Source organism: Arachis hypogaea, chromosome 14 (genome assembly GCF_003086295.3).
Source record: "Arachis hypogaea cultivar Tifrunner chromosome 14, arahy.Tifrunner.gnm2.J5K5, whole genome shotgun sequence".
Lineage (NCBI taxonomy): Eukaryota > Viridiplantae > Streptophyta > Magnoliopsida > Fabales > Fabaceae > Arachis > Arachis hypogaea.
This window is the reverse complement of record NC_092049.1, coordinates 138,062,211-138,080,612: the sequence shown is the minus strand read 5'-3', so window position 1 is coordinate 138,080,612 and position 18,402 is coordinate 138,062,211. Positions and strand designations below refer to the sequence as shown.

The window sequence follows — 18,402 nt, the reverse complement described above, 5'->3', positions numbered from 1 at the left end:
AATTGATACCACCAATAATAACAAAACGGTTATTGTTACGAGAGAGAGAGAGTTAACCTAAATTTTTAGCTGGGTTAATTTGGGAGAAGACATCAAACAGTGACATTTCAGTGGATAAGTTACTCCATGTTCAAGTCAATATTAATCAAAATTTAAGAGGTACAAAAATTAATGTTAATATCTTCATCCGCGTATATTATTATTACAAAGAGGTGGAAATTTAGGTGTAGGTAACTTTATGTAAAGTTGATAATTGAGAGTCGTTAGATAAAAATTTAGTTAAATCAGTCAAATCATTTAACTGCTCTCAACTATCAACTTCACTTGAAATCGACTGCATGAAATGTACTTTTTTTGAACGTGTCACTATTTCTAAAGCAATACCTACTCTTCCGATTGCATCTACCATTCTTGTTTCAATTTGCACTTCTTTAGATGTATATCATAAAAGATTTGGACATCCTTCTTCTATTCCTATTGTAAAATCTGATTCTTCTTACCAATTGCCTATTAATAAAGAAATCAAGAATCTATTATGAACGTTATGCTACGTGTGTGAATGACTCTCCAAGGCTATGTATATAAGAGTTTTCATGTTCCTATTCTATGCATGTCACTATAACACATGCGTCGAATAGCTGCAGTTTATTTTAAAACCTACGGCAATTTAAAGCATAGTCAATTATTATAGGTTCAATGGTTTAACGATAAGGATGGTAGGAGTATCCAAACTCGCGAGTGCCCGATCCGCCTATATACTTGATCGGGATGGGTTTAAACCCAATCCGAGACAGGACTGGGTCGGATTTAGGGTGTATTTATCCCTACTCGCGCCGGAATATATATATATATAGAGAGAGATTAGGATTTTTGTTTATACCTCCATTCAGAAATTCACTGATCAACCCAGACTCCAAAAAAAACCAAAGTCTTCTTCTCTGCAGCCCATTGGCCCAGCTCTGCTCGTCGTCGCTACTCAGCTTCTTGCTGTTGCTGCTCAACCCTTCGCCGTCGTTAGCTGCAGTGAGCCCCTTTCTTCTAACTGCGTCGGTGTCTTCTTCCGCGGGTGAGTCCTTCGTCGTCGCCATAAGTCTCTCTCTCTCTCTCTCTCTCTCTCTCTCTCTCTCTCTCTCTCTCTCTCTCTCTCTCTCTCTCTAAGTCTGTACTTGGTCGATCTAAATTTTCCTCTACAAGTTCATCACTTAGTTGCCATCACTATGAGTGTGGCCGTCCCATTGCATGTGAGTCCGTCACTAAAATCTCTTTTCTTTGTCTCTCTAACCGCCAATAAAGTTTATATATGTCAGATTGAGAATTTTGTTTGATAGAGATTTTGTTGATTATAGTTTTGTTGATTGAGATTTGAGAATAGAAACTTTGTTGATTGTAATTTTGTTTATATGTGTCTGATTATAGTATTTTATTTTTTATTTTGATTGAAACTAAGAGACTTTCTATAGTTCTTATGATTATAGTTTTTTTTGGTAAGTATTGTTTTCATCTCTAAGATCTGGGGTGAAAATCAAAATCGTCCCCGACCTTTTTTTCTTATTAAAATCATCCTCAACGTTTAAAAACGCTTTATTATCATCCTTTTCGCTCTAAAAAGACAAATTTATCCTTGTAAAAAATAAATTAACTTTGTTCATCATCCTTCCGTTGCAGCGGCTTCATTATCCCTCTCTTTCTCCATCATCCTCCTAAACCATTTCTTCCTCCAATCAAAGACCCAAACTTTGTTTTCTGTAAGACCCATAATTTTCAAAAAATATTATCATAAGTTAATTTCAATTTATTTATTTATTAAAGACTTTATTTTCAGAAAATATTTTATTAAAAATAATTAAATTAAAATTTGACAATTAAATTAAAAAAAATTTTACTTAATATTATAATTATTGAATAATTTTCTATATTTAAATTAGACAGCTTAATAGTTGTAAAAGAATAAAGATTTTATACAATTTAGTTAAATAATAGAGATTCTATAATTTAATATTTTAATTTTATAAACAAAGAAAATTAATTATATTAAATCTAATTTTAAATTAAAATATTTGATTAAAAGTTAATTAATAAATTAATAATCAAATAACATTTTCAAATAATTCTAAAGGATTAAATTAGATTTTTAATTAATATTTTATACCCCTAATTTTATTAAAATTACCTAAACTACCCTAATCCTAACTTTAATTAAATCAAACCCAAACCCCCTAACTTAACCCTACCGTCATTCACTTTCCTATTTCTTAACCTAACCTACGGGAGAAAGAGAAATAAGGAAAGAAAGGAAAAATTAGGAAAACAGGGGAAGAAAGGGGAAATAAGAAAAGAAAGGGAAAATAAGGAAGGCAGGGGGGGAACTTGAGAAGTGGGGAACTGAGAAAGAAAGAAAGGGTAAGCGAGTGACGAGAGAAAGAGAAGCGGAGAGGGAGAAGAAGAAGAAAAGTGAGTTGAGAGGAAGAAGCCGCCGCCACTGCGGTCCGCGTTCACGTCGTCGTCGTAGCGCCGCCATCCTTGCGCCAGTCGCTGCCGCTGTCGGCGATGAAGCCCGTCGCCGCCATTCGCGCCTCTATCGCCGCCAGAACTACACGCCGTCGCTGGAGTCTGAACGCCGCTGCAACCACCACGTGTTATCATCTACAGATCCGCCGCCGTTTGAGTCGCGAACAGGGGAACACGCGCGAAGGAAACTGTCGCGGAGCTGTCGTCGACGCCGCGTTGATGGGCTCGCCGTCGTTCTGCTCGCGTGGCTGCTGCGTTGCCGGAGCTCCTCGTCGCTGCTGGCGCCGGAAAGTGCCTTTCAAGCCTGTATCTGTTGGTAAGCCCTAACCCTGCCTCAGCTTCTTCATCCGTTAAGTTTACCTTTATTGTGAGAAGTTGTTGCTGCTGTTGGGTTCGCCGCAGGGAGGAGTCCGAGCAAGAAAAGGAAGAAGGTGGCGATGGATACCTCTACTGCTGCTGCTGTTACTATCAGTGTTCCGGAGCTTGCAGTTACTGCCGTGTTTGGGTGATGAACCTGGTTGTGTCCTGGCTGCTAATTGATTGTAGAGAGAGACGTTGTAGCCACTACTTTTCATCTTGGTAAGTTCATGGGTAAGATCGCTTTGATTCTTCTTTGTGCCATTTTATTTACGCAGCTAGTTCTGATCCGTTTAATTTACCAGAGTCACTATTGTCATATCTCGGCGCTGCCACCCTTGTTTGGAACTACTGAATGTTGTTGTCTCCAGTAGCACTATTCTTCCCATTTTAATTTCAACTCCTTTAATTCTAAAATTTATAATGTTTCTGCCTTTATCCTACTGCTATTTGGTTTCCTTGTGCCACCCTTACTCTAATTACAGAAATATGTTTCCATTCTAGCCACTGTCGATTTATCTATTGCAAATTCATAATTGATAATGGAGCTGCTAAGATCGCTGCTGCTGCCATGAACTGGGGATAAAGGGGATTATTGAGCTAAATTGTGCGATTGAGACATCGAGGTAGGGATTTTTCTAAAAATCTAATTTATATTACAGAGTTGTGATAAATAGATATTAATGCGAGAGAACATATGCCTGTGATTATAATTGTCTTCTAAATGTGGTTGTTTGCTGGACTGAATGACTGATTGTTTGACTGATTGAGTAGTTTGTGATTGTTGAAAAGAAATTAGTTTGAAAGGTTATTTAGTTGATTATTATGGAAAATGGCTTTTCTTGGTTTTGAAGCTATTTTTGATGATGTAAAGGAGTTGGCTTTGGAAATGGTTTGATTTTAAAAAGAGATTTATTGTGGGCACTGATTCGCTTTGAAAATTATTTGATATTGGAACTAGCCGAATCCTTGGAAAATGATTGAGGTTTTGGAAAAGTTTGAGAAATGTTTGGATGGGACCCGAAAAGGGTGGCAGAATCCGAGTTTTAGAGGAGATGCTGTCGAAATTTTATAAAATTAGAAGTTTCATTTGAAGTAGTTATTTTAAAAGGTTTAATTTTAAGCATTATATGATTTAAGAATACTTCTTTTATCAAAGAAAAAGTTATGTTTTGGATTGAGAATTGTTAGTGAACGAAACGGAAAAAAGGATGATGAGGATTTATTTGAAATATGATTTTTGAATGAATTTGGAAATGGATATGGATTGACGAATGATGATGATATTGAGAATGACTTAGATATTGATGAATGATGAATGAATTATTTATATGGCTTATAAATTTGAAATATCTGAGATACGAGGTTCCCTGGATTAAGTGCTGTGGCTTGCCACCACGTGTACCAGGTTAAAAACTCGATACTCTGTTGACCCTACGACGTAAGTGTGTGACCGGGCACTATATAAATTCCCGGGAATGTTACCCCCATTGAGTAATATTGATTATTTGAGAAAAAGCTATGCATGACTCTTGGGGATGCACGTCGGGGGACAGTCTAAGTACAATTCAGACTTGTCGGGTTGGCTGGATAACCGACAGATGAGCCTCATCAGCCATAGGACAGGCATGCATCATATGCATTTGTATGCTTTGCTTGGGTTTGAACTTGTTTTGGTTTGCCTAATTGCTAAACTGTTCTTAACTGCTACTTGAACTATTTGCTGTAACTGCTTCCTACTTGTACTTTCTTTGTCTGTCTTGCTTGTGTTTGTCCTGGTGTGCTACATTTGAGAATGAACTTTGGTGCTGAATTAATGATTGTATTGTTTGATTGCGTGGTCGGTTTCTTATTGAGATTTTTCTTATAAGAAAGGAAATGTTTCGGATTTTTGAAAGATTAAACGTTTCTTTGAAAATGTTTTAAACAATTACCTACTGGTTTTTAAAAGATTCATAAGGCAATGATAATCACTGAGCTTGAAAACAGTTTTCTTATTAAATATCTTTTTATGACAACTTTGAAACTGCGTGGTGAGACCGTGTGGTTAGGTTCTCACCCCCCTACACCTTTACCTTTTTAGGAACCGGATGAAGAAGCATTAAGAAGAGTTATACTGCGTTTGGTTTATAAGATGTTGTATTAATTAGATTATTTTCTTCCCTCGTCTTTGTTATTATAAGTTTGTAAGAGGGATAGGAATTGTATGTTTTATATGTAATATTATGAGTTATTATGTAAGGAGTCTTGTATATGAATCTATGCCTGTTTGTATTTTTCTTAAGATAAAGTGTTTATTTCCGGTTTTCTAAGAAATCAGCGATACAATGTCGAGTCAGAGGCTCCTATGTTATTATTTAGTATGTAAAGTAGTCGTAATACTTCTTGCTATCAGAGTAGCGCAGCCAGAAGCGTGACTTCTGATAGTGAGGGTGTTACATTTTCTCCCCAACAACCCAATAAACTCAAACTCCCAACCTAAGCTTCTTCCTTCACCTACCTTTCTCTCTCTACATCAACCCCCATTTTCTCTCCTCAAACTCCATTAACAACAAGCTTTTGTTCAAGTTAACAAATAAATTAAGCAACAGCAACAACTAAATTCAACAACAAATTCAATAACAAATTCAACAAATTCAGCAACAACAACACACTTTCAGTAACACCAAAATCAAAATGAATCAACAGCAACAACATCCACAAAATAAATTAACAGAAATTTTAGATTTAACAACAATTTAACAATCATTACCGTAACCTCAGATCCAAAATCAAGAACGATAGAAATTAAAAAAAAAAAAGACGTTCAAATTCTTCAAAAATAAAAAAAATAAAAAAATGAAGAACAGAAAGAGGAGGAAGTGACGGTGCAGTGCGGGAACCTACTGCCATAATCAACCTCAGGCCGCCGCCGCCCTCAGTGCGCCCCTCCTTCTTCTTCCTATTCTTCTTTCTCTTCCTTCCAACTGCCACCCACGATCACCGTCTGTCGAAAGCCAACAGCCACTACAAGCGTCGCCTCTCCCTTCCCAGAACACGTCACAGCGCCGCCATGTCGGGGGATTCGAAGCTGAAGACGACGAACTCGAAGACGCTTCTATCAATCCAACCACTCTCCGCTCTCCACCTTCCCAACCTCTGCACCTTCCTCTCTTCTCTCATTCTCTCTCTCATCTGCTCGTTTTATCTCTCTTTTTCTATAGTCACGATATAACGGCGAAAGCACGGTGGCGGCCACACTCTTTTTCGCTGTCACCTCCCTAATTCTTCCTTTCCTTTTCTTTCTTCTTTTTCTTTGTTTCTCTCTTCTTTTGTTATGTGTCTTTTGTTTATTTTCTTTTTGTTTTCTGATTTAGGTGGGAGGGATGGAGATAAGGGGTGGGGTGGCTGGGGTGGGGTGGTTTTTTTTTAATAATTTTTATTTTTGTTTAAGGGTAATTTTGTCCAAAAAAATGTTGTTTATGGATAAAAAGATGATTTTATAATGTTTTGTAATGTTAAGGATGATTTTAATAATAAAAAAGGGTCGGAGACGAATTTAATTTTCACCCCAGACCTTAGGGACGAAAACAGTACTTAACCCTTTTTTTTATAGTTTATACTAATATTTGTAATTTTGTGATTGTAGTTTTTCTGTAATTTTTTTAATATATGCAACATAACTATTCATTAATTTAATTACGTTGGTAAAAAAAATTTTTTTCTAGTGAAACTTTTCTTATGTCCAGGGACTCATCATAAAGCACTGTTGTTACAATAATACAAAATAATTTTCTTATAATAAAGTTTAAATTTGTGAATTTTGATGGATAAAAGCTAATGATACATATGAATAGTGTTAATAGTTTTTTTTAATATGGGGTGTATAAAGTTTATCTTTTTGTTAAATGTTCTATATAATTTGCTTAATTTTTTTAATATAGGTTCTTTAAAGCTATTTCATGGTTAGTAATGCTAGAAAAGATACACAAAACAATAGTATTATTCCTAATGATAATAAAAGTGAAATTTAGAATAATGCTAATCTAACTTCAAAAATTCCACAAGCAACGAATAATAATGTCTCAACTTCAAAAGGATTAATTCCTGTTGAAGATGACAATAAAACTAATATTAAGAGTGTTTATTGATAGTATTTTGATCGTTTAAAAGTTGAAAGTGAATGGAAGACCAAATATAAATTTGTAATGGTTAGACATTAATTTTTTTTAATTTCAAATTATTTAACATGATATGAATTTTATGTTTGTATTTTAATTTATGTATAAATTTTAAGTTTTTATCTTAATTTACATATAAATATGAAAAAACTAAAGTGTTATTTAATTTTTATAGGGACGAGTAGCTAGAGACAAAGCAAGTACACCCGGGGGCGGAGCTACATACATAGAAAGGGGGGCGATGGCCCCCTTAATTTTAATTTTTTACATGTAAATTATATGTAAATTTCAGTTTAGCCTCTCCCTTAAAATTTTATTTTAGTATTATTTTATTGTGTAAATATTTTTGGCCCCTCTAATATTTTATCTAGCTTCGCTCCTGAGTACACCCATAAAAGTGGGTTAGGGTACACTAATTTATTATCCGTGGATAGAAGTGGAACGGATAGTAGAGAAGTGAAAGGAATACGGGACGAGGTTGAATAGCAAAAATCACGTTCCTATCCATCTCCATATCAATCCTATTTAACCGTCTAACTACAATTAAATTGTAATTTTATTAATTAAAACTAATTTAAATATATAATTAATAAATTGTTTTACTTATATACATATGTTAGAGATATATTTAGTGTGTAATTATTTATGTCTCTACCTAACAATAATTTTTTTTTGTAAAAGAATAAGGTATGTATATTTTCCTTTAAATATAAAACGAAGACGACGACGACTAAATAAAGCTGAAATTAAACTTTTAAAAAAACACAATTATTGCGGAGCAGAATATTTTTAATTTTTAATATTTTTTTCCTCTTTGCTTGTGATAGTGCTTGAAGAATTGATTTTATAGGCTGCGTTTGTTTTTGCGAATAGAATAGGACAAGACACTAAGAATAGGTCAGGATAAGATATTGATGGACAAAAATACAAAATTTTATGTTCTTGTATTCTATTTGGTGATAAATTAGAACAAATTATAAAAATTTAATTTATTTTTATTTTTTTTCATTCAAAAATTTTGAGAAGAAAAATATAATAATAAAAAATATAATTATAAAAAATTAACAAGAATAAAAAAAAATGAAAAATAAGTTGTATTCTTTGTTAGTGTCTCCGTATCTTTTCTGTCAGAATGGACACAAAATACACTAATTCAGTGTTTCTAAACATATTATCTATATCCATATCTCTTCTGTCAAATACAATTTTATATCTCTGTATCCCTGTCACAGTACCCTGTCTCTATAAACAAACGCAGTCATAGTAATAGCAATATACATAAAAGTAGTACCCTTTTTGTTGTTTAGAGTAATTTCTTCTTCTCTTTCTCTATCAAACTTTTCATAGACGGGTTTAATTAGAAACACAAGGATGGTTCCATAGCAATTATCTCGTGTCATTTCGTGTATTCAAAAGAATGAAAATAGGTGAATGGTGGGGAACCCTTTTTTGTTTGCATCGATGGAAGGTTCCTTGTGCTCTCTAATTATATATATTTTGTTTTGTTTCGTCGGCGCATGCATGCATATCCCATTTTACTAAATAATATTAATAGAATATTTATTTAAATTCATTCTTACAAATTTTAGATTAAATATTTTAGTTTTTAATAAATAAGATTTTAAGAATTATTCTTGTTAGATAGATTAAACTATTCGTTACTTTTAATTAAATTTTTAAAATTTATGTTGGACAAATAAATTTCAAACAAATTTTATTATAATAGAATTAAATTCTCAAAAAATTCCTTTATAAAAAAATTAGTATCTCTTAATAATAATAAAAAGGCCCGTTTATTTAATAAAAAAAAATTTAAAACTTCTAAAAAATAATTAATAATTTGTTAAAAATAAAATATTCAATCCAAAATTTTGTTTAGATGAATTTAAATGTTTATTCCTATTAATAATACCGCATTTATTGACATGCACATTCATTTTCATGTCATTTACTCTTTTGTATTAATCATAGTTATAGGACCATATAATATAATGGGTCCCAATTTCTAGCATACATAGGCTAACTACGACTCATTTATGAACTATACTCCAACCTACTAATCGCCACTATTATTACAACCATACAAATTAATATATGGTTCCAACATATATATATTTATGGGAGTATGTATATAGCAACTTAATATACATTTGAAAAATAAAATGAAAAGACATATAGTACTTAGTTGTAGCCGTATATATCCTATAAAGGCAAATAAATTCTATACATGAGGGTGATTATTACCATATTCCAGCTATCTTCTTGTCGGATTGGATTTTAATTTCTTATTGTTTTATTTGCTAATTAAGAAACCGATTCTACTAGAGAGAGGGGAAAAAATATCAACCACAAAATATTTACATATTAAAAAAATTTAAAAATTAGACATCCAATCATTTAATTTATTTTTTATTCTTTGATTATTTTCTATTATTTATTCTCAAGAGGTATACCCCAATATATGGCATAATCAATACAAAGTATTAATATTTTATCAAAAATAAAATCAAAAACAGATGTTTAATATATACTTATCTTAGTCCTAATCATTATAATTATTTTTTATATTTTTTTTGTTTACAATTAGTATTTCATAAAAAATTATTCTGAAAATTTTCATAATTAGAATCATTTTTAAAGTCTAAAGTACTTCACTAAAAAATTATTTTGCAACAGTTATAATAAATAAATTAATTGTCGGAAATTTAATTTTTCTTGTATGTCCTTTCATCCAACCAATACTTTGTTGGTATAATTTTATATAATTTAATACTTAATGTAGTATGTCACATTATTATCACTATAAATCTAAGAGATGTATATAATTAAGAGTTTGATTTTGATACATCATAAATAATTTTATATAATTATTTAATTAAATTTATGTATTTAAATAATTTTTTAAATACTAAATTTAAAAATAGTTATTTTTAATAATATAAAAAAATTTTAGACACCATTAATATATATGGAAATTAAATTCTATAATAACTCTAGTTTATGAATTATGATGATGAATCGATGATGATAAGGGTATGTATGTAGAATTTTTTATTTTTCTCAATTATTGGTGGCTTTGTGGGATCGTCATTTTCAAATACAGAATTGAAGAAAGTGCATGTCTTTACCATTGCATAATCTTTTTCACAATCTGATGATGATTAATATGAAGTTCAAAAAGTTCTTTAGAAATTGATATAAAGAAAAAAAGATTCCTATATGATCAGAAAATTGAGAATAAAATAGAATAGATTGTTGTCTTTTTTTGCATTCAAATGTCCCTAAAGTGAAATTAAACGTGATGCACGGTTCCATATCCAAAAATTCTAAGAGGTGAAAACGAAAAAAGATTCCGAATAATAATGATGTTAGTAAAGTTAGAGTTAGAGCTTCTGTTCCTCGAACTCAAAGCAGAAAGCGAAAGCTACATGGATAAAGTGAATTGTGAGGACTGAGGAGTTACAATAACATATTAACAATAAAAGTAAAACTAAACTCTGGTTTTTGAAAAATATAAAATATTTTTTAACAATAAAAACGAGGCACCCAATTTTTTTTGCCCTCGGTGTTTTTTTTAATATTAAAATACGTTTAATTTTATTTTTAATATTTGAGATATTTTTATTTTATTTTTAATGGTGATATTTTTACGATAAATAGTTAGTCAATATTTTTTAAAATTTTACTTTTAACTATAATTATTCTATATCTGTTGAATTTAATTTTAATACACTATCAATATAAAATCGTTTTATATATACATGTAATCACATAATATTATATTAATAAAAATAACTATTTTTTTATATTAATCGTGTAAATAATTAATCTTTTAAAAAAATAATTATAATTATATAAATATAAAATATTTTATATTATTAATATATTAAAATTAAATACTATTTTTTTTTAATTTTATTATTAATCTTACTTAACTCTAATCTTCTAGAATATCCTAAATTAGAAACCCTACCTAACTCTAATTCCCTAGTCCCTATACCACCTAAGTCCTCCCTATTTCCTCACCATTATTATTGCCACCACCCATATAGCTACCTAACTTTTTATCTCACCACCGCATCTCACCATTGCCACCCACCGCACCACCGTCAACATCAACAAAATGAAGTCCCCAAATAATTGATTAAGAAGGGAAAAGATGACAATGAGAGGAGGAGGTGAAGGGAGGCAGCTGCGAAAATGAGTGTTTTATGTAGTATGGACATGGGACATGACGACACGACGGTAGGCCAAATTTTTTTTTTTTTATAAAATTAAATACAAAAATATGATATATATATAAAATATAATTTTTTTAAAAATAAATCATGTATTTTAATTATTTTTAATTTTTTAATTTTATAAAATATTTAAAATAATTTTATGCGATAATATATATTATTTTTAAACTCATTACGAAAATATATGTTAAGAATAAAATTTGATATAGTGAAGATCTTTAGGTGTGTGCAGACATATTTAAAAAAATATTTTATTTATTTTTATTAAAATATAATTACATACAAAAGATATATATATATAAAATGAGTGTTATATTTAAAATGCGGACAACACATATATATACAACCAGGGATGGATTCACTTTTTAGGGTATTGGGAGCAAGTGCTCCCACTATAATTTGGAATTTTATTGAGTAGTATATAATAATAATATTTATTTGTCCCTACTAAATTATTAAATTTGATCCCACAATAATTTTTTATTCAACTTTCGACACTTATTGATAGCCAATTTGAGAATTTCATATTAGATGTCCATTATAATGATCAAGTTTCAAATTTAAATAAGATTGATGTTCTTTCTTAGAAATCGACTCGAAAGAATATTATCTATCCATTTGTATTTCTTCTTTTAAAATTAGCTTTAGTTTTTTTCTAATAACTACACTAATTAAATGAAAATTTTCAACTATGAATATCATCAAGAGCTAATTGTATGAAAGTTGAGTTTTAAATGATTGTTTAACGACATATACAAAAAAAAGACATTTTAATTATATTGTCAAGGTTTTAAAATATAAAATATAAAAAAATTAAATTTTAAAGTATATGTTATTATTTAAATTACTATTTTAGTATTTTAATTTGTAATTAGATATTTTGAAACCTAATCATATTTTACAATAACAAAATATAATTATAACAATAATTATACTATCTATACATAAAATAATTACTTATACATAATAAATCTTAAAATACAAATTTTAAAATATAAAATATACATTAAAAATAAGTTAAATAATATATGTATTTATACATAAATTTATAGTAGATAATTTGATAACTAATTTTTTATATAAACGTAATATTTTTATTATAAAAATTATTATCATGTTATATATATTTCGTCTCTATTATCAAAATTTTCTGAATCGGTCACTATATATAACAATTCAAAAATATCCACGTTTCATAGGTGAGTATAGGGTGGTGTTGGTAACTACAACAATAATAAAACGGTGAGAGTAGTGGTGGGCTTATTGGTTACGTTGATGGGATTTGGAGTGGATTAGGATTAGTAATATGTTTATGTTTAAAATTAATGTTAGAAATAAGAATAGAGTATAATTGAAAAATAAAATTAATTATTTGTTAATTGTAAAAACATTAATGATAAAAATAAATTTTAATTTTTTTTAAATATTAAAGATAAAATTAATTTAAATTAAACGTTAGAAATAAATTTTAAAAAATTTTAAAAATTCTAGAATCAAAATACATATACTTTACCTTGTGAATAGTTATGAATAATATTTAAAAAAAAAAAACCTTAATTTGCGTAAATATACCCTATTTATCTTAGAGCCATCTTTTTCATATCCTAAAGCGTTGATCATATACAGGTATATATTTATCTTGTGCTAAAATTATATTTTTATTTAAAAGAATAAGTTAATAATAAGAATTACATTTTATTTTTTCATTAAAATTCATACGATATCATAAAATCATTCCTTCTAAAAACCAATATATATCTCCTACGAGTGAACTATATATTTCTGCTTGTCAACATACATATATATGGAAGCGATAATAAATTAAGGATGACGCGAAATTATTTGAAAATTATATTAGCTCAAATAAACCTTTAAAAAAAAAAACTAAAAAATTTGAAGCTAAAGTTGAGCTGTCTCTTAGTAGATAGTTTTGGCAAATAATACTTTGGTTTTGGATGGTATACAGAGCCACTGTATTTTATGCTCTTAAAATTGGAAGGATATATATAAGATCGGTAATGCTAGGTAGACAAAAAAAAAAGTCAGAATTTATCTTATTTAACATTAATTAATTATCACAACAATTAATAAATGTTAAATAAGGCAAGTTATGACTGTTTTTAACTGATTTTCTTTGGTTACTAAATATTTTCGATATAGAATCAGTGTATTGCCATTGCCACATGGTTTTTTTCAGAAATTCATAACAATTATATGCACATCCTTTTGTTAAAAAATAAGGGAAAAAAAAAGAATTAAAGCACAAATTTAGCGCTTATTATGCTACTAGTAGTTCTTCTCTTCATCTTCTCCAAATATATATATATATATATATATATATATATATATATATATATATATATATATATATATAAAACTCTCTTCGTCTGTATAATCTGTCAGTATAACAGTTTAATGAAATGCGTTATTTTTATAATTTATTGTCGAAAAAATTCGACAATAAACCCGACAATAAGATTAGATTAAAATTTAAATGTGGAACCCCTCTCTTCACTTCACTACAAAAAATTCGCTGGATACTATCAGCAGATTTATTAAAAAATTTGCTGGTAATCTATTTACCATTGAAAAATTAGCGGCAGAAAAAATTCAACAGCATAAACCTCATCGATAACTAATTATTATTGAATTTTTTATCCGACGCTAATTACTATCGGAAAAAATTCGCTGGTAATTTTTATCGTCGGATTTATCCCCCAATAAATCCAATGGTAATCTTGAATTTTAATTTTTTTAAACAAACTGGTCCATCCGATCCAATTTCAAATAATAATCATTTCAAATAATAATTTTAAACAAAATCAAACATCCTAAATCACATAGTAACTACAACATGCAATTTAAAATACATAATAGACAAATAGGCGTATAATCAAACACTTGACTTGCAAAAACATCAAACAACAAGAAATAACACAACCAAGTATCCGTTCAACATTAGTTCACAAAAATTCACCCTATACAATAATACAAAATCATTATAAACGATAACATTATACAAATACATTATATATTAAGATAACACAAATAAAATCTAAACTTATTATACAAATACATTATATTAAAATAACACAAATAAACTAAATATAAATAACCAAATTCATGAAATATTTTTCTTGGTAGATGATAAAAGATTCAGAGAAATAAAATCCTACTCAATAATTAAGTTTACAATGAGAATGGCGAGAGAAGGAAAGTATTACCTTATCATAAAGGCATTGGGCACGTTACGTTCCCTTGACGAAGGAGCATACATTTTATCCGTATCACACTATACTGTATTGAATACAACCTTAAATAATTTATGAAAATTCATTTATCAAAATCGCAAAACAAGACTATATATCATGAGAAGCTAAAGAAAACTAAATTAAATGTATCAAATTCAAACATCAAATTTTCTCTTTGTTTCCACTCGCAAAGTGACTACATAAAAAAAATCCATCGAATAAATGTACAAAATTCGAGATAATGAATCAGCAACGATAAATTACTCATAAACAATACTAAATCTGGCACAATCAAAGAAATCGATGCAACACACAACAACAATAAGCTAATAGTTTTTTTTTTTCAAATAAATTGCAAAAAAAGGGTTTTTTCTTTGTATTTTTTTCAAAGAAAGCATTCTAAATTTTTAAGTACTCAGCTCAATTGACACATTTTAATAAATGGGTAAAGGACATTTCTAACTCTTTCTAATATGATTCTCATCATTTTCAAACTGAAAATTCAATTACACAAAAAAACCAACCACACCAGCCTCAACCCTAGTCAGAATTCTCAAAATCCCAAACTGACTTGTACTTTTTAAACATTCAATACATCAACAACGTTTTTAATGCAAACTTAAATAATAAACCCTTAACAATCACTTTCATCCTTTATAATATCAGAACAATAAACAGAAATCGTAATAATAAACACAAAATCATCAAAACAAAAATTCAAAATTAGAGTTATAAATAAAATTTCAAACACAAAATCATCAAAATAGAATTAAAAAAATTCCTAAATCAAAATAAAATAAAAAAATTCTAAATCTAAACTAATACATGAACTAAATTCGAAAAAAAATAATAGGAAGAAGGAAGAGGATAACATACCTAGAGGGAGGAAGGAGGCAGCTCTGGTGAAGTGGTGGCGGCGGTGACCAACCGGTAGGATTGTATTATTGGGGATTTTTTTAAAAATAAATTAAAAAATATATAATAGAAAGTATGAGGAAGACAACATACCTGGAGGGAAGAAGGAGGCAGCTCTGGCGACATAGGGAGCAGCGACGATATAGGGAGCAGTGGCAATAGTGGTGCAGCAGTGGTGGCGGCAACAGTGGAGTCCACACAACCTTTGAACGTTGTTGGTGGTGGCCGACGCTGGTGGAGGGGCTGCCAAAGGTGGTTTGTGAGAGAGAGAATGAGAAGGGGGAGAGAGAGGGGAGAAGGTTAGAGAGTGTTATTCAAAAATGAAGGGGGAGAGGGTTTGCAGTTCGAATTTGGGGCAATATTACCGTCAGATTTATCGGCAAAAAAATCCAACAGTAATGTTTTGATAGTGACCAAAATGCAGCGTTGCACTAATTAAGGATTACGGCGGATAAATCTGACGGTAATCTCGGCGCCAATTTTTCTTGTTCTCTCCAATTATTATCGGTGAATTTACCGTCGGAAAATCAAATCCGATGGTAAGCTTTTTATTCGATGAATTTATTGTCAAATCCTCTGATAAATCGGTAAACCTGACATTAACGTCCAACGCTAAATTTGATGGTATTTAGTGTTTCTCTTGTAATGCTTCCCCGAATTCTCTCTCTCTCTCTCTCTCTCTCTCTCTCTCTCTCTCTCTCTCTCTCTCTCTCTCTCTCTCTCTCTCTCTCTCTCCCTCTCTCCCCTGTCGTGTTCTCTCTCTATCGCCATTGAGAGGTCACCGTCGCCAGCACCAGGAGCTTGTCGGGACCTCGTCATCATCGCCGCCGCTGCACGTCGTCGTCGATTCTGCTGCTGTTGTTGTCCCCGCCACATCCTCCTCCGTGGTTGCCGTTAACGTGTCGTCACTGCCGCCTCTCTGTGACTACCATGTTAAAGAGACTCTGCAGCTACTATCATCAGATTTATTGTTGGTATGGTTATTTTATTTTTACATATTAATTTGTAACTTTAGCATTTTGTTAGGGTTTAGGTTAAATCAGTGGTTAAATTTTTTTTAATGAAGTCCGTGATTAGAATTTTTTGTGTTAATTTAGTAGGTTTAAAAATCAAATAATGTTACAGTAGGTTAAGTAAGGTGAGATTAAGAGTTCTTGAGTTGTTGGAAGATTTTGATTGAGTTTTGTGAATGAGTTTATTTCAATTGCATTAAACTTATGTCGCTTATTTTTTCATGCCTATTGTTAGTTTGGTGAAATTAGAATTAAGTTTTAATTAATTAGAATAATGAGTTTTTCTTATTCTTTCAAATTAGTTTCTGATTTAGTTTCACCTTGTGGATTTAATACGTTGTCCTTTTCATTAGGACGGTGCTATTTTTACTGAGATCGGATGGAGTTTGCTTTTTTTGTTGTTTGTGCAGTAATATTCCAGGTTGGTTTTCTATCTCTGAATATAATGAATTGTTTAAATTTTATGTTGGACTTACTTTTCCTAGGATAGAGTTTTAGGACAGAAGTGGGAGAAGGTCGCGTAGTGACGTCTTCTCAAAACCCTTGTTTGCTGAAAAATTGTAGAGTTAGAAGGGATGGCGCACTAGAACGGTTAAAATTTGATGTTTTATTATATGCGTGTATGTTATAACTTATACATGCAGCTGTTTTCTATGTGAAAACTATTATATTTATTTAATAGATGTCTCTGAATTAAGGAGAAGTTTTACCGAATTATTGTTTAAATCATGTTTGGTTTGTCAGAAAATGATTATTGTATTCGGTGGGATTTTATAATTATAGGGTACACTTTGCCGAATCTTCTAAAAAGTTTAATAATTTGTATTGTTCATTGAATTCTGGGGTGTGTGTTTCAATATGATTCCAAATTATCGTTTATGGATGTATGAGAAGGATAACAATGACCGGGGGGGACCCAAATTCTGAGGGGGTTGACGCATTTGTCGTGCATGTCTTCAGCATGGAACCGTTTAAGTCTGAAGGTGTATCTAGGTGTCCATGTCAAAAGTGTTGGCTGACTAAGTGGTCAGAACCCGCGAACATAACGCTTCACCTCTACCATAACGGGTTCAAGGATGTGTATTGAATGTGGACGGAACACGGAGAAGTAGACGAGCAGGGAGTTAACTATTCTGCCTCTAATTTAAATAGGTTCAATTGTCAATCAACGAGGGATCAGGTGGTGAGAGACATAAATATGGATGAAATATTTACGAGGCTAACCAAGAAATACACAACAAGATAGTGTGTGATGCAACACGTATTATGGAATTAGAAGAGGCTTAATAATAGCCTAACCCGGCGATGAAACAATTTATTATTTGTTAGAATATGTTACGCAACCTTTGTACGAGGGGTATGTTCATTTAGAATTATTTGCCTGTGTTAGAATGATGAATATTAAGTCAGAGTCAAATCATTAGGGGTGGCAAGCGGGGAAGCCCGCCTCGCCCCGCCAGAAGCCCGCCCCGCCCCGCCTAGTGAGGCGGTCCCAAAATCCCAGTCTGCCCCACCTAACGGCGGGCTGGCGGGCCGGCGGGCTAAGCCCGCCAAATACCCTCTTTTTTTTTACTTTTAACTATTAAATAATATATATAAAGATATAAAAAAGTCTCTTCTATTTTTTTATTTTTAACTATTATAATTTCTAAAGGCATAAAAAATTATATTTTTTATATTCATAAACAATAAAATCTTTGTAATTATAAATATCTAATAAACATAATTATAAACCAAGTTTTCATCCAAAACATAAGTATAAATATTCTCTCCAAAGCAAAATAAACATAATTATAAATATTGTCTCCAAAGTAACATAAACATAATCCAAACCATTCAATTTTTATCTTCATACTCTTGTAAGTTAGGTTAGGAGAAGTTAGGTTTTGACCAAAAAATTGTAAAAATACCCCCTCACTAAAAAAACACTAAGCCCGGCGGGGAAGCCCGCCCTGCC

The 18,402-nt window shown here is 30.7% G+C and overlaps 1 protein-coding gene across 1 annotated transcript; it reads left to right on the top strand.

Moving 5' to 3' along the window:
• The first annotated feature begins 1,217 nt into the window (after nucleotides 1–1,217).
• LOC112743357 (uncharacterized) lies at nucleotides 1,218–5,181 on the top strand. The gene is made up of 5 exons (XM_029292562.2): nucleotides 1,218–1,245; nucleotides 2,332–2,824; nucleotides 2,911–3,087; nucleotides 3,370–3,491; nucleotides 4,949–5,181. The coding sequence occupies exons 1-4, from the start codon at nucleotides 1,218–1,220 to the stop codon at nucleotides 3,449–3,451; spliced, it is 780 nt and encodes a 259-aa protein (XP_029148395.1). The 3' UTR covers nucleotides 3,452–3,491; nucleotides 4,949–5,181.
• Nucleotides 5,182–18,402: the final 13,221 nt, after the last annotated feature.